At 56.3% G+C, this 19,879-nt stretch overlaps 1 protein-coding gene and 1 long non-coding RNA gene across 2 annotated transcripts in view; one reads left to right on the top strand and one right to left on the bottom strand.

Annotated features, from left to right (window-relative positions):
* Positions 1-4,309, top strand: part of LOC121035090 (uncharacterized) — a 4,598-nt gene extending 289 nt beyond the window's left edge. The window contains exons 2-3 of the long non-coding RNA XR_005792743.1: positions 1,705-1,856; positions 4,117-4,309. This is a non-coding gene — a long non-coding RNA (uncharacterized LOC121035090). The remainder of the gene's footprint in view (positions 1-1,704; positions 1,857-4,116) is intronic.
* The window catches only part of PTPA (protein phosphatase 2 phosphatase activator), a 30,434-nt gene that overhangs the window by 4,197 nt on the left and 6,358 nt on the right, over positions 1-19,879 (bottom strand). Inside the window, exons 3-9 of the mRNA XM_040482610.1 lie at positions 16,888-16,974; positions 12,195-12,320; positions 10,311-10,428; positions 8,292-8,391; positions 7,325-7,449; positions 6,191-6,291; positions 1,211-1,318 (exon numbers count right to left, since the gene is read on the bottom strand). Coding sequence (XP_040338544.1) covers positions 1,211-1,318; positions 6,191-6,291; positions 7,325-7,449; positions 8,292-8,391; positions 10,311-10,428; positions 12,195-12,320; positions 16,888-16,974 — 765 coding nt within the window. The remainder of the gene's footprint in view (positions 1-1,210; positions 1,319-6,190; positions 6,292-7,324; positions 7,450-8,291; positions 8,392-10,310; positions 10,429-12,194; positions 12,321-16,887; positions 16,975-19,879) is intronic.

The raw sequence follows: 19,879 nt of genomic DNA, 5'->3' as shown, positions 1-19,879 counted from the left end.
GGTGTCAGGAACAACAGGACACCCGGAGTGCAGTGACCCGCGTGCTCCCTGACCCGGGGGGGTGGGGGGGGGGGCACAGCCAGACCGGAGGGCCCAGCGGGCCGCAGCCCGGAAGGAGCCTGGCCTGCGCAGCCCCAGCAGACGCTCCTCTCAGATTAGAGAGGTATGTGGGCCGGAACCCAAACACAGGATGTGAAGTCCAGAGGAAGGGAACCGGAGGGGGAGGGGGCGGAAGGGAGACAGAGGGCCGGCCGGTCGGTTCCAGTGCCGTTAACCCCCTCGGGGCCACGCGGAGGGAACAGGGCCGACCGGAAGCATCTGTGCCACGCAGCCACACCCCGGCCTCCAATACCCTCTCCCCCCTGCTCCCCCTGCCTCCCCTGATGGGATGTGAGTGTAATGAAGCCGACTCAGAGAACCAACCTCCCTCTCTCCACGGGAGAGGGGTGGCCAAGGGTCAAGAGCCGAGGGGTCAAGAGCACCCACGGGACAGCATCGAAGACCACCAGCCTGAGGGCGAAAAAAGGGGACTCCGGGGACTCGTTACTCTCGGTGAGGGACTTTACACCCAGGTCCTTCCCTGGCCAAGGTCAAGCAGCTCCAGGATCGGTGTGCACAGACGTGAAAGAAGCTAACAGAAGGGACGGGATGGAAAGAAAATGTCTCCTCCCTACCTGCAAGAAAAAAAGCCACCTCCTTGGCTGGGAAAAGGTGCCAGAGAGGAGGAGAGAGGACAGGGGACACCCTCAAGAGCTGGGCAGCCACCTCCCAGCAGGGGGAGCTCAGGGGAGCCACGCCTCACCCTGCCTCTCAGATCTGAGAACTAGAACACCACCTGAAGTGACTGCTAGAAATGTCAGCTCTGGGCCTCCCTCGAGGGCTACCTGGCCAGGTATCAGACCCACCAAAGTCTGAGAAGCGCCAATTTGGACGATGCCTCCAAAGCATGTCTTCACTTTCGTGTCCCCATGTGAGACACAGCTGTGAGGGACCTCTGGCCATCTGACAGACCCTGGGCAGCAGGGCCTTGCCTCAGTCACTGGGCAGAGCCGGGCCTCGGCATAGGGATTCTCTGTCTGCCCACTCCCCAGACAGAGACTGAGGCCTCGAGGGTCAGAGGGGCTGGCTCGAGATTTGGAGCAAAGCAGCAGGGTGGGGGTGGGGGGATCAGCGGCCCCAGGACCAAGAGGACCAGCCGGCCCCCACTCACCTCAGCCTTATACATGCGGATCAGACCCTGGTTCACTTTGGACCAGGAGGGGACGGCACTGATGTTCCACAGCTGGTTGGAGTGCTCTGCAAAGGGGCCGGTCTTCATCTGAAGAAAAGAATCCAGAGCTGGAGAGGCGGGCCATCTGGGAGCTCATCCCGTTTCCCTGCAGTAAGGCTGTGCACACGCATGTGTGTATACACACGCACGCATACGTGCACGCACAAATATATGCACACGTGCTGGAGCGCACATACGTGTGCGTATATATGCACCCACATACACGCTCACACGTGTACGCGTGTGTGCTTAAGGACCAGGCTGCATCACCTGCCGGGGGGAGGTGTGCACACTCACATGTGCACAAGCACGTACACGTGAGTACCCCCCCCCCCACACACAAGCACACATAAGTACCAGAGACAGGGTCTCTCTCGGCCCGCAAGACCCACTGGGAAAACATAACCCCCAGAGTTATCCTCTTTCTCCCACAGCCAAAAAAAGGAAGCCTGATTCCCACCACCCACCACACTCAGCAGCCTCAGAAAAATAAAATCTCCACCCAAGCCCCTGCTGAGACTCCCGTCAACTCCCCCCAGCCGCAGAGCGCTCCGACGGCACGGCACGGGGACCTGCTCCCTTCCAGGTAAACAGCAGCGGCCTCCCTGAGCCTCCCCCGGCCCAGCCCCGCACAGGGTGGGCCCCACCACCAGGTACTCAGGCTGCACCTGCCACTGGCGGAGCCGGAAGGGCCGGAGGAGGGGTCCGTGTAGGGGAAGGCTAAGGTGGGAGAGACCAAACCCAGGCACCCAACTGCCTTCTGAACGGCATGTGTGCAAAAGGCAGGGAGCAAAAGAGGGGGGAAAGAGGGGGGAGACGTGAGCCTTGAGCCAGGGGCACCTGCAGCAGATTCGGGAGGAAGGTCTGTTTAGACGGTCTGCCTGACCTGGCTGGGGGGCAGGGAAGGGATGGCGACGACGACGACAGTGGCAAGGGACAGGCAGGGGCAAGGCCAGCTCCATTCCCGTCCCTCCTCTTGCCCAGAGTTCTGACCCCCCCAGGAAGGAAAGCGATTCTGCAGCAAGCCCAGTGAAGTTCCCATGACATCAGAAACCACAGCACTGAGACAGGGAGGCTTGTGTGCCTGCGTGGACCCCTCCGCACAAGGCCGGTGCATTTGTTAATGGGCGCTTCACAAGGCTGCCTGGGGGAAAGGGGTTCAGCGCCCTGAGCCCCAGGCTTCAGAAGAAAGAGTCTGAAAATCAAAGAGGCTGAGCTGGCAAGGAAGCAGAGACTTGGACCCTGAGGGGGTGGAAGGTTCCAGAAGAGGCTGTGCGTGGAGGTGGGGCTGGGGGAGAGCTGCTCCAGGGAGAAAGGATGGACCCAAAGCTCCCTCTCCATACTGGGCCTAAGAATAAGGGCCCAGGAGCACACGACACCCCCACCGTTTGGCTGTGGGCTCGTGAGTGACCTGCTCCTACACGCCCCTCACTTCTCCAGCGAGGGCCTCACACCAAAATGCAAGATTTAAGTCCAAAGCGCTGCCATTTACTGCTGTCACCTCCCTTCCCTGCCCGAAGTTCCCCAAAAGCCTGTCTCAACTCCCAGGTTCGGTAGCGAGGACCTCAGCCTCCTTCCTCCAGTAGGGAGGCCACAGCCCAAGGTGCTAAGACAGAGACAAAAACCCACCCTGGTGCTCCCAGGGCTTTTCCAGGATCAGGGTCTACACCCACTTTCTTTCTCTTCCTCTCTCTTTCTAACACTCCCTCCTCCAGGGTGGCTCCCTCCTCCGGTTCCCCTAGCCTATGGGGCCTGGCCTTCGAGGAGCTTTGTTCCAACCATCCTACTCAAGCAGGCTCCGCCCCCAACAACCCGCCCTTCCCCTCACCCCGCCCCTTCCCCCAAGGCTCTCTGCCCCTTGGGGACCAGCAGCAGGCTCCAGTCTTCTGCACACTTCCAGGCCCTGAGAACCTCAGGGACCACTGGAAATGTGTAACCAGTTTCAGTCTGGACAAGGCCCTGTGAACAAACCACCCCAGGGGCACCCTGCCGGCTTCATCCCCCAGCACAGCTCCAGAAGCCTGCTCAGCCAGGGCCCCGAGGCCAGGGCCAGCAGATGACTCTGGAAAACCAGAGGCTCTGCTTCGTGGGCTAGCCTCAACCACTAGGGGCACAGGAAGGGACCCCAAAAGGCCTCTCTGGCCTGCTCTGACCCCATGGAAAGGCCAGAGATGCTATTTCTTTAGAGGGGCTGCCCCACATCCCACGCCCCCCCCCCACCCCCGGGCCTGCGGTGCCCCAAGGCCACCCTAAGTCCTTCAGGAGGGGACTCTGCAACTCTGGGAAAGGAAAAGAGACGAGGGGAAAAAAGGAATCGGGAGCAAGAAGACAAAAAAAAAAAAAAAATTAGCTCATTCTAGCCACAAAGGGAGAAGAGAAAGAGCGAGAACGAGCAAGCAAGCTGCAGTCCCGCAGTGACCCCAGGGGAATCGTGTGAGTCAGAGCAGCCATATTGAGCAGGAAATTACTCACAGACGCTGCGTTCCTGCCTCTCCACTCCCAAGAGAATCGGCCTTTTGTAAATGGTTCCTCTGTCAGTAACTGAGGGGGGATGGGGAGAGGCTCTGCACAGCGCCTTCCTGTCAGCTCCTTCCCTTCCAGCTGAAATCTGATCCCTCCCTTCCCAAAACTCCAAATTTAGAAGCCAGATTGAAACTGAAATTCTTTTCCTGCCTGCCCTGGGCTCTTAAAGGCGCCAGGGCTGCATTTCCTGAGACAGCAGAAGCCCTGCAAGGTGGGGTCCCTCATCCGGGATGCCCAGGGCGACCAGGGCAGGTCCTGGGAGACGAGGAGGAGACGCCCCGTTCCATTTCCCACTTCTTGTTGTTTTGGTTTTTTTCTCCTAGTTGCACCAGCCATCCTGATCCCCAGGTCTCCAGAGGCAACACCGTCTTTTCCAGACCGAAGCACACAGAACTCTGCACAGGCCTCCGGGTCCCTGTGTCCCAGCGACGGGCCTTCAGCCTCCCTGGGTCAGGGTGGGCCAGGCCAGGCCACTCATTCACGGACCAGCAACAGGACACACTGGTGCGAGGTGGAAGGGGAGTGGGGGGGGGGGGGGGGGAGGGGGGGTGGGGGTGGGCGTAGCCCAGACCAGAGCTCCGGAGAACTGGCCCGGCGCAGCCGCATCAGCAGCCACACCAGCCAGGTCTCCGCTTGGCCAGGGGGACGGAAGGGAGCCCTCAGCCCTGCCAGCGGTCAGTGTTTACCACCATGCCCCAGCACCTAGACCCAAAGTGAAAACCAGGCCTTGCGGAGAGGGTGCAGAACAAGCGAAAACTCCAGGGTCTGCCTCTAGGCCAAGGAAGTTACGAAAACCTCCTCAAAGTTCAATGTGCTGTTAGTGCCACCTAGTGGCCGCTGTAGGATTTTCTCCAGCAGGGGAACCGCATCCCAAACCTCAGGAAAGCTTTTGGGTTTTTATACCAGAGTAACCAACCAACCAAATAAAAATGCAAAAGTTGAACCTGGAATCAATTCCCATATTCCCCGAGGCCCGGCCCGACCTTCTTCCTTGCGAGTCACTGACAGGGACCCCGGGGTTTGGCCAGCCACCAGAGGGAGCCAGAACAGCTTAGTCTTTTACCCCCAAGTGAGCAGAGCAGGGCTCAGCCTAGAACGCGCACCCCTTCTCTCTACCCTGCTCCTCCTGCTCCTCCTGGGGTCTCCCAGGGCTCCCCAGACCCTCACATCCCACTCTGGAAAGGGCAACACGTGACTGGCTCGTGAGGCAATGAGCCAGGCTGCCCCGAGTCCTTCCGACCTTGGGCCTGCCACACTGCTGAAGGCAGCAGATCTGAGACTGGAGCGGTGGCCGCCCAGCCGTCAGTTCCAGCTCCATTTGCTGACTTGGAAAAACGTGTCATTCCCCTCTGGCCTCTGCAGTTTGGCAGAGGCCTGAGCCGAACGCTGACCATGAGGAGCCTGGGGCTACGGCTGCTTAACCAGGCTTCTCCTCCGTTCAGGGGGCTCAGGGGGCTCAGAACAGGAGCCGAGAGAGCAGCCTCAGTGGGGAGGAGACCACAGTCATGCCAGGGGCATCACTGGGGCCAGACATGCATGTGGGTGTTGGAAAAGAGGACAGTGGCAAGGCCCTCTCCAGACAGCAGGACCAGGGCGCCCTTTGAAAGTTTCTGGGGTGAGGGGGACAGGTATGCAGCAGGGAGGATTGAAGGCCCTGACAATTCCTGAGAGAAAGGCCCTAAGAGCAGTGAGTCCCCAAATTCCATGTGAAGTCACCTGGCAGGTGTATTTAAATACGAGTTCCTGGTTCTTGTCTCCCAAGATTCTTGACTCAGAAAGCTGGGGTTGGACCCAGGAACGTGCGTTTTAACAAGTTCCCCGGGTGATCTGGAGGAAATGGGAGACCTTGCCTCAGCGGGCAACAGCGCCCAGTTAAACACCCCCCTGCCAGGCGGGCTAGGGGTCCAGGCCGTCTTGGTTCACCTCTGGCACTACATCTGGCCCATGTCCTCAGTACCGACACAGATGTGTCCCCAGAAATCTAGCCTGCTGTCCACATGAGTCTCTCCAACTCCTGCAACGGCTTCACCCCACACGCATCCCGTGCACGTGGCTGGACAGGCCTCGTGGGCCCCACCCACCCCTTCAGACCTGCCGCATGGGTCACCAAGTCCAGCCAGTGACTGAGTCTCAGTCCCACAGCTCAAAAGTTCCATGGGGTTCAGGAGTAACCCCAGACCACTGATTTGGGGGACGAGATCCTGGACAGTCAAAAGCGGGCTTACAACCTTGCAGAGGCCTAGTGGGGCTTCCTTTCCAACAACCCACCTTCCGGGGCCAACCCTGCTGTCTCCAGGCGAGGGCCCTGGCTCCTCTGTCTCACCCCAAAGCCACCATCCTCAGGTCCCTCTCGGCCTGGACGTTGCCACGGGCTTCTCCCTCACCCCCTCCCCTCACCTCAGTAATAAACAGGATACACTCCAGGAACATGTAGTCCTTGTGGTTCTCGTTCACGGCCTTCTCGTCCACGAAGTGCCTGGGCTCCAAATACGGGTGGTCTGGGAATGGCAAAGAGCCCCGGGGTTCAGAAGCAGGCACTCCCACCACGGAGCACCTCAGCCCAGGGCACTCCACACCCACCCCGGGGGCACAGTCCTGCCCACGTGCCAACACTTGACCTTGTGGGAGCAATGAAGGACCTGTGTGTGTATCCTAGTGAACGAGCTTTGGCTCTGCCTTTTTCTAGCTACGTGACCTTGAACCAGTGACTACAGCCCTCCGAGGCTCCGTTTCCTCATCCGTGCAGCGGGGACATGAACGGCACCTCCCTCTCACTACCTGATCGGGGATCGCTCGCCATGGTGCCCGCACAGGTTAAGTGTTAGTCAAAGGTGGCTGGTCTCGTGCTGGCAAAGACCCTTCCCAGCGTCGTTGAGAAGGTTCTGGGAGGTAATCTACCCAACATGCTTAGAGCAGTGCCTGGCACAGAGCAAAATATTCACCAAGGGTCATTTATGAATACGATTCTGTAGACAGTTAATCCTACGTCAAAGCGGAAGTTACCACCCAACCCTCACCCGCTGCAGATCCCAATGTGCCGCCCGAGCCTGGAAAGCAGTTTCAGAGTGGGGGGAACCGCTACACCGCGCCCACCGGAAGCGGCTCACTGCCCAGCACTTGGTGGCCGCTCCCTGACGGGCCCCCTGGCACACAGCTCGATAATAACAGTGGATGACGCCAGTCACCGAGTCAAAAGAGCCCCTCGTTTTCAACATAAAACCCCGCAGCTGCTGCCAGGAGCTGGGGCACGGTTCACACCAGCCCATTACGCGCCAGGCGAGCGCCCTCGCTCCAGCCCGTGTCACTTTCCATTATCTCGGCACACTCTGCCTCCGCCTTCCCGAGCCTGCCTCACCGGCTCGCGGCAGAAGGTCGACAGCAAACAGCCTCCGTCAACAGCCGGTCTAATGCCTGCTTTACAAGCTGTCACCGTCTGCCCTGAGCGGAAGTAAGGAGGGGAGGAGGGGGGGGGGGGGCGGGACAGAGAACGCACCCTGGGGGGCGGAGGGGTAGGCGCCCCCTCTCCAGTACCTATCAACTGTGAGCTGCCCCAGATGAAAGGCAGGAACTGAAAGTCGTCCAGGCCCCACACTCCCTGGCTGCCGGCTGGCTCCATCCTGTACGTTTTCTGGAGTTTCCGCATAACCTCGAGGTACCTGCGCAAGAGGGAGGTGAAAAAAGAGGCAGCACAAAGTAAAAAGCCGGCCTCAAGCCTCCTGCCACTGGGAGCTCATGGAGGCCAGAAATAGCCACCTGAGAGCGTGACCGGTCTCTATTTCAATTAAAATCCACACGCATAAGTTATGCATCAGCTGGTACTCTCAAAATAATGTGGCTTTATTTTCTTCTCCCACGTTCAGCCTTCTTTTGGCCCAGGGAAGGGGGTTTTAGCACCACCGACTCCTGACAACGTGACACCCTGGGCAGGAGCCTCAGGCTCTCCGAGTCTGGCCTGCCTGTAGGAAAGTGGCTGGGAGACAAAGCAGATCGTCTCCTGGGGCCTTTCGGCTCCCACCCTCCCTGTTCTCAGGGGCTGTGTCAGTTCTGGCATCAGCATCGCCAGAGGGGGGCCCAGAACAGGCACTGTCAGAGCGCTCCGGTGACCATGCCACACCTGTGCTGCCGGGTAGGGGGTTTCGGGGGGGGGGGGGGTCAGCTGGCTGTGTGGCCTCAGTGATCAGAAGACAGCTGATTTCTCTGGGCCTCTGTTTCTTCGTCTATAAAACAGAAACGAAGGCTGCTGGGGAGATCAAGGGAGGGAGCTGCATGGCAGAGCCACGGAAGCATTAGCAGTCAGTACGTGACATTTCCTTCCCTTGTTCTTCCTTGAAACTGAACCCGTCAGTCCTTCTGTCTTGGGTGCCCCATCCACAGCCAGGGCTTGATGAGGACGGGCCGAAAGAAGAAACAGGCGCTCAGGAGAGCCCTCCAGCACCCTGTCCTCAGTGTGACGGTGACAAGGAGGAAAGAGACCCCCACTGCCCCTCCTCTCACTCACCGATTGAACACCTTGAAGACAATAGCTATTTGGTCGTCTACCCGGAGCACCCCAATCTTGCAGAGGCAGCAGAGGAAAGCAGCAAAGGCTGCTTCATGTCCTGGGGGAGAAAAACCAGCTGAGGTCAACAGGCTTCCAGAGAAGCGAGTGGGACTGTTCTTGATCTCAGCAGAGTGCAAATCACTGATACCTGCCCCCTGCGGACGGAGGTCAACATGGAGATAATGGGGCCACCTCCCTTTCTAGAAAGACCCAGGCCCTCTTGAGAGCTACCACTAATGTAATTCTATTCCTAATGGGCCGAGGCTGAGGACTTCTTAAACAGACACTTGCATTTTATTTTGTTTAACTCACTCATCAATTCTGTGCTCTCTACTGAGCACCTACTACGACGGCAGCCACTGTCCATATCAGGCACTAGGGAGACTTAAGTCCATGCCCTTGTTTATGATCTATGTCTAAGTCCATGTTTATGATCTAAGTCCATGACAGTTTATGATCTATCGGGATGACAAACATTAAATAGATGATCACTTCTATAATTCTAGCTCTGAAAGAGGATGGAGTGATAATTGGAGGATATCACAGGGGAATCCTGACATAAGGGTTCAAGAAGGCAGGCACCCAAGGAAGTAAAAGTGAATCTGAAAGATGAATAAGAGTTGGCAAGGCACTGGGTGTGAGGGAAGCAAGAAGAGCAATCTAACCGAGAAGAAACAGCATGTGCAAAGGTCCTGAGGCAAAAAAAAAAAAAAAAAAAAAAAGGTATGTTCGAAGAACGCTAAGGCAGCCAGTGTGGCTAAAGCAGAGAGGGCAAGGGAGAAAGTGTAACAAGATGAGGCTGGCGATCAGATAGGCTTTCGCTGCCACAGTAAAAAGCTCAGACTTTATCCTAAGAGCAACGGGAGCCACTGAAGGCTTCCAGGCAGGGAACACACGGTCACATCACAGGGTCAAAAGGCACCCCCTTCCTTTCCCAGTCATGTCAAATAGGAGTGGGCAGTACTACAGAAACCACTGACTGGATTCCGGACTGAATGCCATGGTTCATAGTGTTACCAAAAAGTATCTATTTGGAGGGAGGCAGGGAGAGAAGGTTTCAGCGACCTCCTGTCCCATCTCTGTAGAACGAAGGTGCCTTCAGGGCCTGGGAAGCTTGTGAGCGGTTTCTCTCGCCTGCAGGCTTTCCCATCTCCACCCGCCAGAGTCCCAGCAACCCTACTCAGGGGCTCTTGCACCCCTGAGAACGGAAGAAACCTCCCCACTTCTGACCTGGCCAGTCTCCCCTCGGGGTTCTTCCCTGTTGTTCTGAGTCAGAGCCCTACCCGCGGAAGTCCCCCAACACTTGATAAACCTGCTCCCCGGCAACAGGGGAGCAGAAGACAAAACCTCCCCGTGACCCAGGTCCAAGGGGGCCCTTCTCCCAGCCTGCCTCTACGGCCTGTGCTCCTCCTGGAGAACCCGAGCTGCAGGCAAGGGGAAGGCCCAAAAGAGCAGCCGCTCTCGGACTTGCTGCTTCGGGTCAGGTCAGAAAGCTGGGCCTACCAAAGCGGAGTCCTCCTCAGTTACCCCCACCCAGACAACGCTTCCCTCCTGAGGGGCCTGCCTCTCCTGGAGAACTCAAGGCAGACGTGGGGCCGGGGAGAGGGCGTGCCGCGATGCTGCCAAAGGCTACTGAGCTCCTTCATTTCGCAAGGGCCTGGGGAGGAGTTGCCTTGAGATATAGTAAGCACTCAATAAATTATTTTGCGATGGCGATGAGCTCACAGAGCTCGGCTTTACAAAGAAGAGAACCGAGGCCGCACGAGACACCATGCACGTGGCAGCAGCGCCCCCTGGTGGACCACGACAGAGCCGCGGAGGGAGCCCCGGGCCTCCCTGCGCCGCGACCCGGGGAGCCGCACCCAGCTGGCCCAGAAAGGCGGCCTGCTCAGAGGCCCCCGAAACGAGCCAGGGCACGAAGGAAGCAGCCCAAGAAGAGGCCGCCGCGAAGCCAAGGAAACACGGAGTGGCGGGTACCTGTGCCATAGTCGATGCGCGTGGAGTTCCCCACGGACTCCTTTAGGTAAACGGCCACCTCGGGCACGGCAGCTGCCAGATGGGTGGGGACCACCGTGGCCACCAAGTTTTCTGCTTCCTGATAACACAAGAGACACAAAGTGGTGGCAGCAGATTAGGCAGCATCCCGGTGGGCAGGCACCCAGAGGCAGCATTTGGCTGGGGCCCGGCTGGCCACGCCAGGCCGGCCTGGCTCCCTGCTCTGACTGGCTGCAGAAAGAGGAGGAGGGAGACATTTCCTCTGATACCTCTCATGCTACAGAGAGACGACCTGGGGCGGCTTTTAGCCTGCTGAGCCTTCCTCCGGGGGACAAGGGCCTAGGACAAGATAGGAGGGAATGGAAAAGAAGCCATCCAACCCCCTGCCCCAATCCGGTAAGTCACTGACGTCCCCAGGGCAGCGAGGATGTGTGCCACACGTCCACCAAAACACGCGTGCGAGAATGGTCACAGCAGCATCATTTACCGTAGCCCAAATGTGGGAACAGCCCTCAACTGCAGAGTCCATCAGCAACAGATTGTGGGCTGGTTATGTGATGGGGCACCACACCGCAGCGGAAAAGAGCCACTGCTCCGCACAACACGGGTGCATCTCAGAGACGTGACACTGAGCAAAAGAAGTCACGTCTGTCGGCAGTTCAAAAACAGGTAAAACTGGTCTATGGGACAGAAATCAGAGGAGTTTGGGGGATATCAACTCAAGGAGGCAGAAGGACCCTGCTAGAAGGCTGGAATGTTTTATCGCTTGATACAGGTGGCAGGTGCAAGAGTAAAAACATAGGTTAAGCTCTATCGAGGTTGCAGACAGCCTCTCCTCTGCTGTCCTGCCTGCCGCTCCCTGGCGGTGTAGTCAATAAACTTCTATCTCCTTTAAAAAAGAAAGAAAGGAAGGAAGGAAGATTCGTCAAGCTGTACAGCTCTGATGTGTTAAACTTCCTTTAAGCCAGTAACTCCAGACAATCTTAAAAAAAAAAGACCATGTGCCCTCTTAAGAGTCCAGAGGCAGCCCCAAGCTGCTCTTAGGCAGGGACGGTATTTTGGTGGGTCCTTGGGACTCCCCTCTGCTCCAGGCAAAAACACTGAGCCAGACAAACCAGGACCCAAGTTTCTCTAAGTTCAGTCTATGGACACCCGAAAATCTCCTGGGGACCTGTGGAAAATCTGGCTTCCTGGTCTCTACCCTAAAGACTGTTTTTCCAAGGGCAGGGCCCAGGATCCTGCATTTTATTTTTTTGCTTGCTTTGAATAGGTATCACCGTTACATGATTCAAAAACAAACGCATTATGAAAGGGATGCACTGAGAAGTTTCTGTCCCCCTCCCCACTCTCCCCTGCCTTCAGAGAAACCACAGCTTTATTAGCCTCTTGTGCATCCTTCCAGTGAGTTTCTTTATGCAACCTGAGCAACACAAACATGTCTTTTCATGTGTCTCTTTCCTGCCAAAAAGTAGCTCACCGCGTGTCAGAGCCCAGACTCCTCTTCAACGGAACAACAAATCCCAGAGCACCTTCCCCTGAGCTCCCGAGTCAGCCTCCTCGTCTTTCTCAGAGCCGCGTAGTACTCCAGGGTGGATCTACAAGCTTATTCAACTGATGCCCTGCACACGGACACCTGGGACATTGGAATCTATTGCTGATGCAAACGCGGACCTGATTACCAGCACTGTGCTGAGGAATGGGCCTCCACGGCAGTGATTCCCAGAAGACAGCCGGGGTACAGGGTAAATGCGTTCGTATTTTTGGCAAATGGAATTGCTGTTTAACAAACTCCCCAGTGATTTTGAGATGCCCGAAGTCTCCCACACGCCTGGCCCAGCCCCCAAGCATGTCCCGGGGCAGCCTCACCTCGTCGAGTTTGGCATACCAGGTCCTGTAGGCCTTGTTCCCAAATCGAGAGGGCTGGTCCACCGGAGGGGTCTCATCGATCCACCTGTCCAGCGTGTTGAGAAGGGCGACCAGCTTCTCAATGGCCTGTAATGGACAAAATAGAGGGGGCCAAGCCACAATCGCTAGTGGCCTCCAGCTAGAGCCACGGAGCGAAGTCCCAACTGCCAGGGGACAATGACCCCTAGGCATGGCATTAAGTGGCATTCTCCTGGCTGTCCCCCTTTCTTCTCGACCATGCTGAATATGAAGGAGGGGCCGGGGGCGCACAGTGAACTTAACAGAAAGGGACCAGCATGTGGCTGAAGGGACAGGAGTGGCTTCACCACCTGGTCTCCTAGAGCCAGCCTATCAAGAAGAAGTTGCTGGATAAGCAAGAACCCCAGTCCTGATCTTCTTCAGGGGTCTCCTGTTGGGTACACGAGGCCAACTCGTCACAGAAAACAGGCATGTCAAAGCAACAGGACAAATCCCGCTACCCGGGAATAAATGCTATTCACATTTTAACGCAGTCTCCAATTTTGTCTTTTTATAGTGTTTTCTACTGTTTCTCGTGGAAAGGATTTAAAGGCCGATAGACCTGGATTCAAATCCGCCTGAAAACGCCATCAGGGGCTGTGAGACACTGAGAAAGTGGCTTGAATTCTCAGAGCCTGTGTTTGGGTTGTTTGTTTGTTTATTTAAGTGAAACGATGCTGCCATGCAATATGGGGTTAGTCTCCGGTGCAGAACACAGCAATCTGACAACTCTGTAGACATCAAAGCTGTTTCATCACCTCGGAAATGGGCGTGATGATAAACACCTCCTAAGGTTGGGACGGGACCACACCGCAATCCAGAGGCTGCCAGTGCCGGGCGGGGGCCGCGGCATACGTTTATACACACACAGGCTCCAAAACACAGGTCACACACACACACACACACACACACACACACACACACACACACAAAGACATCTGCCAGTCTTCATAAAAAAGAAAAATAAAACACAGGTCATGGGACACGCACTGCCTTGTAGCCTTGTCAAGTGCCTCATGAGCCTCGTTCCACCTCAACACGTAAACTCAATCTTACAATAGCCTTTAATACGCGAAAAGCATTTCACTGTGCCAACGTGCTATAATTTTTTACCAAATCCCTCACTGCTAAATGCTTGGGTTATTTCCAAATATACGCTCACTCCCATCAACAATCTGCTAACTCCCGCTCTGTGGACCTGCCGGGTCATAGGTACAAACCCCTGTGAGGCTTTGTAGGGCCGAGTCTGTGTGATGCTTTGTGGGGCTGCGGTGTCTGGGAGCTCATCGCCCTACACCTTTCCCACAGCAGGCAGGAACCAAGGCGTGGAATCGGTGCCACAGGCCAGGGCAGCGTTAGCACACACGATGTTACTCAATGAGGAAACCAGGTGAGGCTATCCGAGACAGAGGTCTGGGAGGGCTAGCGAGAAAAGGGCTCCTTCTTGCCTGTGGCTTGCAAAATCAAGAAATGAGTAAGTAAATAGGCCACGACAAAAGGCTAGCAGAGGGCACAAGGGCAGAGCGTGTGCGGAGGTGGACAGCCCTGGGAAAGCAGACCTTGCCAAGAAGCGGGTCTTGCCTGCGTCCACTAGGCACACACAGGAACCCCTGATACTACGAGCTACCAGGGTGGGACCCACATGAGAAGCTGTGAGGAGGAAGGCGAGGCACGGTCAGGTCCACTGCTGCGTTGCAAGGCCCTGCAGAGGAACAGTCTGAGAGTTGGGGGGGGGGGGGGGGGAGTGAGTGGATTTGAGCCAACAGAATACATGTCAGCCAGCGCCCCCACCCCGCACCCTCCCCACCCACAGTTCCAGGGGCACAAAAGACACTGCGGTCCACGGCAACGGCGCCCCCTGGCGTTGTGCAACATGACCTTGGCCTGACTGCTGCCATCCCTCACCTCCCTTTCTCTATGCTTGGCGGTGCAGGAGAGTAAAAGTTACCTGCAAGAGGAGAAGGTCCCTGTAGACCTGGCTGAGGCAGAGGGCCAGGGTGACTAAAGCTGCCCAGCTGAAATGTGACAGAAAGCACTGCCAAAGCCAGCTTTGCGAAGAACCAGGTCACCAGGAACCGATAAGGCCAGAGCAAGGCTGACCCCACGCAGCAACTGGGACTTAGGAGTGACGGCTCAGTAATCCTGGCCCCAGGGAAGCACCAGCCTGGCCAACTCCCTGGTGATCTCCGTGGTGGGCAAGGCACTGAAGGGGATAAAGAAGGTGCTGGGAGGCTGTGGAAGCCAGGCCCCAGCTGCTGGCTCGGCTGGGGCGATGAATAATTAAAAGGCTCCTAGCTCCTCCCGGAGAGGGCTTTCAGAACACAGGGGCTGCCTCTATTGTCTGACTGAGGCAGAGGGGCTGAAGGTGGGGGGGGTGCTGCAGGCCGGAGCCCCCAGGAAGGACAAACAACCATTTGAGCTACCCTCCATTTCCCTAAACCAATGCTTCCTCTTGGATTTCACGGACCAGTACAATTTTCTCCCAAACGTTACCTGCCAGGGTTTTTTTCTTCTTCTTCTTCTTCTTTGCCTCCAACTTAAAAATCCAACCGAACAGCAGCAAAACCAAGCCTCTTATCTACTCACATTTTACAAAAATCAAACACCTGAACCCCCAAAGATTAGGACAGACAGAATCTCAAACTTAACGAAAGCCTTCTAAATGCTGGTCTAGACAGCCTCACTACACCACTTGTTCCCTCTGCTGCTGCTGGTCTGGAGGCCCCGACACCCAAGGCCGTGCTGCCCTCTCCCCAGCTGCCATCCCGGCAGCGGCAGCAGGAAGCAGGAATGGGAGGAAGTAGGAGCCCCGAGCAGCCCGTGGCCCTCAGCCCCCGTCTGTGGGCTGAGACCACATGCCGTGAGCCGCTCCTTCCAACGCCCTAACAGCTGAGGACAGGAGCCGGGAGGCCCCTGGAGGCCAAACTAGTCACCCTCTGCCCAGCACATGAGAGGCAGCCCACGACCCCGGCACTGAGATGAACCCCACCCAGCTCAGGAAGAGCCTCCAAATGAAGCAATAACATCACTCCTAGAACTCAGACCTGAGAAACAGCTAGTGATAAGACCTCACGATGACAATGTCACCCCGTGTGCAATACGCACCGAGCACTATACCAACAACCCTACGAGGAAGAGCTCAGTGAAATCTCCCCCAGGGGCCATGAGTAGGTCTGCTGGCTCCTCCGCCTACAGATGAAGAGCAAGGGTGTGAGAGGGACAAAGCCACTCAGCTCGGAAGGGAGAGGTTATCAAAACCCAGTCGGCCTGCCTCCAGAACCCGAGCACTTAAGCATGCTGCGATCCTGCCCAAAGAACAGCTCCTGGGCCAGGACAACACCTGGCTGGCGTGGAGTCTACCATCAAAGCGTCAGGGGCAATTATGGGACCCGAGGGGGATTTGGCAGCTCAGGGTCTGCCAGGGTAATTAGAACATCCCCCTGTAATTAGACTTCCTCCACCATACTTCCCGCCCACTGAGCCCAGCCCAGCTTCCCTCACCACAGGCTCAAGGACGAGCCCACTCTCTCCCAACCCACGAAATCACTAGTGGGCCAGCTCCCAGGAGAAGGCTGTCTATTCCCAGCACAGGCCTGGCTCCCCTCCAGTCACAGAACGAGACCTCAGCCACCCAGCAGCCAGTTACGGCCCAGGAAGGGGCAGCTCTCACGGGGCGGGGTGTGAGGGCCAGCGGGGTAATGCCAGCCTCGGGACAGGTGGAGAGACCCGGTCGTGACAGAGCCGGGCCTGGCCCAACAGGGTGGGACACTGAGAGGCCACTTGCACCCTGGTGTCTGAGATAAGAGTCTCAAGGTGACTATGGGCCAACTGGGATAGAAACTGAAGAGGCCACTGGAGGCCTGGGGCCCGGCCGTGGGAGACGGCATCCGGCAAGAGCCAACAGCCTGCAGGCCCCACCCCTCCCCGCAGCTCTCGGCCTCTCTTCACGAACACCCTGTCTCCGAAACAGCAGCCAGAGAGCACCCACCCTGCCGTGTGCACCCTCAACTCAACATCCCCACTTCCGGAAGGACTCCTCAGGGAAGAGCGCCCACAGATCTATACGCAGAGATGTTCAGAGCAGAGACATTCAGAGCAGAGACATTTAGGGACACAATCTAGAAGTCCACAGTTAGGGGCTGTTTAAGCAAATGAGGGCCGGCTCGATGAGGCAGCCGTTTCCATGGTGGCAGAGGGACAGGAGGAGCTCAGAGGGCAGGTCTGGGTGACATTCCCCGAACCGTGCCCAGGGCTGCCCCAGGAAGTTGGGTAGGAGACGGAACATAGGGGGGGGTCAGTTCGCTGTTAATACGCTTCTGTTAGTGACCCTTTCGCTAACAGAAGTGAGCACGCTTCCTTCATTCGCGATCTTTTTTTAATTTAAAAAGTTACGTAAAAACACCAGTTAGCAAAAATGCAGGCTATAAAGCGGCATGTTTAGCTTGATCCCATTTTTATAAACATATGTCAATTCACAGATTGAACAAAACAGAACAGAAAAGATCGGCCATACAGACACCAAAACGCCAACGCGCACGTGTGCTTGGACGATCTCATTTTCTGCCCTGGCCGGCCGTGGGCAGCGAGCACACGACTCTATGGGCTGTTTTGGGAGAGGCTCCCTGCTTGTGCCTACCTCAGAGACTTTGTACTCGAAGGTCAGCTTCTTCCCCTTCACACCTTCGTTGAGGGTCAGGATGAACCCGATGTAGTCAGCGTACGCCTACCAAACAAAGCGGGGAGTGGGGACGGGGAGAGGGGTGTCAGACCCACGGCCCCCTACAACCCGGGCCAGCCCCAGCCCCACCCGGCTACCGAAGCAGCCCGAGCTGGCCCCGGCCCCCAGCCGGCCAGCAGCAGAGGTTGAAGGCTAATGCCAAACTCGCCACCACCACCCTCCATCCTACACGGCTGGCAAGCCAGTGACCGCAGCGACACCTGGACCCCGGGCCAGACTTTACTGTGCACTCACCACTACTGGCAGCAGTTCCTTCACACAACCCCACAGGGCGGACCCAGTCACTCTCCCCATTTCATAGATGAGGAAACCAAGGCTTCAGGAGAGGAGACCCGCCCAAGGTCTCCTAAGACCGAGATCTCATTAGACGTGGAGCCAGGACCCGGCAAGGCCGACTCCAAGGCTGCGTGGCCAAGCGCTCAACGATTATACCCTATCACCAGGAGCGCAGGAATACCGGCAAGACCCGGTGGTCTTCCAGAAGTTTCCCCCACCAGACAGACCAGGCTGTCAGCCTGCAGTGCAGACCCCCTGCTCCCAGGAGAAGAAACGGTTTTCTGCCCACGGCCAGGTCTCCCGGCACACCCATCCCCAGCTTCCAACTGGGCGCTCTCTTCCCCGTTGCTGCCAGCACAGGGGTTAAGAAAGCACCGAGGGGCACCTGGACGGCCCAGTCGGTCAAGCCTACGACTTCACTCGAGTCATGATCTCGAGGTCTGTGAGTTCGAGCCCCACCTCCAGCTCTGTGCTGACAGCTCGGAGCCTGGAGCCTGCCTCGGATTCTGCATCTCCCTCTCTCTCTGCCCCTCCCCTGCTTGCGCTCTGTCTCTCTCAAAAATAAACAAACATTAAGAAGAGAAGAGAAGAGAAGAGAAGAGAAGAGAAGAGAAGAGAAGAGAAGAGAAGAGAAGAGAAAGAAAAGAAAGGAAAGGAAAGGAAAGGAAAAGAAAAGAAAAGAAAAGAAAAGAAAAGAAAAGAAAAGAAAAGAAAAGAAAAGAAAAGAAAAGAAAAGAAAAAAAGAGAAAAGAAAAGAAAGCACTGAGGTGCAGGCCCCTGAAGAGGGAATTCTGAGAGCAGGTGACTTCGGTTTGGTCCTGTTTCCTCTTCTTCTCTTTCGCCTCCCATCTCCTTCCTTCCTCCTTCTCCAAGCCTTAAGGATGCCAGCAGCAGCCACAGCAAGCCCCGAGAACTGACCACTCAGTGTCTAGAAGGGAGCATTCCTGCACCAGGCCTTTCCTACCGCCCGTGGAACGGCAACAAGTGGAAATGAGGGGTCACAGAGCAGGTCTGAGCCCTCGGCCCGCCAGCAGCTAGCGTTCATGGTCATTCCTACAAACTACACTGGGACACAGAGACAGGAAGCAGCAAGGGGCAGTGTGGCCCTCCGTGGCCCCTGCTCCCGCATGGGTCTGGGTCTCCTGACCAAAGCTCCGGTCATTCTTATAAACATGACACGCAAGGTCTCCACCAACACCACCATCCTCGTCACTGTAACAGTTGTTAAACGCTGCCTGCCGCTCAGCGAGGCTCACGGATGCCTAGCGCTGAGCCAGGTACTTTTTGGCCTTTGTGTCATTATGGCCTCCAAACAAGCCCATTTTATGGTAGAGGAAACAGGCTTGGCCAGGTTATGCAAGTTGCCTAAGTACAAGAAAAGGAATGGCGGCCTTGGGCTTCAACCTCTGACCTCCCTGGCCCCAAGCTCATGCTCTTGGCTGCTGCACTCTGCTGCCTAGTGAAACTGTGTGGGCCACGGTACAGAGCCATTCATCCACCCACAAGAGGCCCGTACACTTGACCGACAAGCAAAAGGCTTCTATCCAGTATCGTTCAACATACACTCCAGAAGAAAAAGTAACCAACACTTCTCGAAAAATGTTGGTGCCTACAATGGGGTCAACAACTTTACCTACAAAGGACCAAAGAGTAATGATCTTAGTCTCTGCGGGCCCCAAAGTCAGGCTCACAAATTCTCGATTCTGCCCAACTCTGCCACTGTATTGGGAAAGCAGCCATGGAAAATACTTAAACAAATGAGACTCGCTGTATTTCAAACTTTATTTACAAAAACAGGCCAAGGTCCAGATTAGATGAACAGGCAGTAATTTGCTGATCTGTGGCCTAAAGCATAGCGGCTCCCAACCCCTGGGTCTCTGGAGGCAGAGGACCTGGGTGTGAATCCCGAACCTCATCCCAACCACTTACCAACTCTGCCACCTTCCTAAATTTCTTTATCTCCTGGCCTCAGTTTTCTCACCTTCAAAATGGGAGATGACCACTGAGCCCACTTCCCAGAGTTCTTGTGAAGATTAAAGGAGCTAAAAAAAAAATAATAATAATACTTGGCCCACCATGAATACCCAATCCTCCTTGGAAAACATCCAGGGGGAAGGCAAGGAACTAAAGTCACATTTGGGGGTAGACTCATGGTTTTCAACCCAGGCGATGGGGCTCCCAGGCAACTTCTGACAATGTCTGCAGACATTCTGGGTTGTAATAACCAGGGGCAGGGGTGCTCCTGGCATCTAGCAGGGGGAGAGGCCAAGGAAGTTACTAAACACGCTGCAAGGCACAGGACAGCCTGCTACAACAAAGAATTATCAGCCCCAAGATGTCAATAGTGCAGAGGTTTAGAAATCCCGAGGTAGAACAATCGAGATGACAGAAGGACTCAAACTGTGCCCTTTGAGCAGACGAAGGGACTAAGGTGTTGATCCTGGCAAAGACTTGGTGGGGGAACACACAGAAAAGACAATGTTAACCATCTCCAAATATTTAGAAGGCAAGCTTGTGAAAGAGAAGCCAGAAGGCTTGCACAGCTCCAAGAAGGACCAAGCACGGCAACGCTGGGTGGGGGTGCAGGCTCAGCATAAGCCCAGCAGACTCCCCA

Source organism: Herpailurus yagouaroundi, unplaced genomic scaffold, assembly GCF_014898765.1.
Source record: "Herpailurus yagouaroundi ecotype Mexico unplaced genomic scaffold, PumYag 160, whole genome shotgun sequence".
In the NCBI taxonomy this organism is placed as follows: Eukaryota; Metazoa; Chordata; class Mammalia; order Carnivora; family Felidae; genus Herpailurus; species Herpailurus yagouaroundi.
This window is presented reverse-complemented; position numbering and strand designations above follow the sequence as displayed.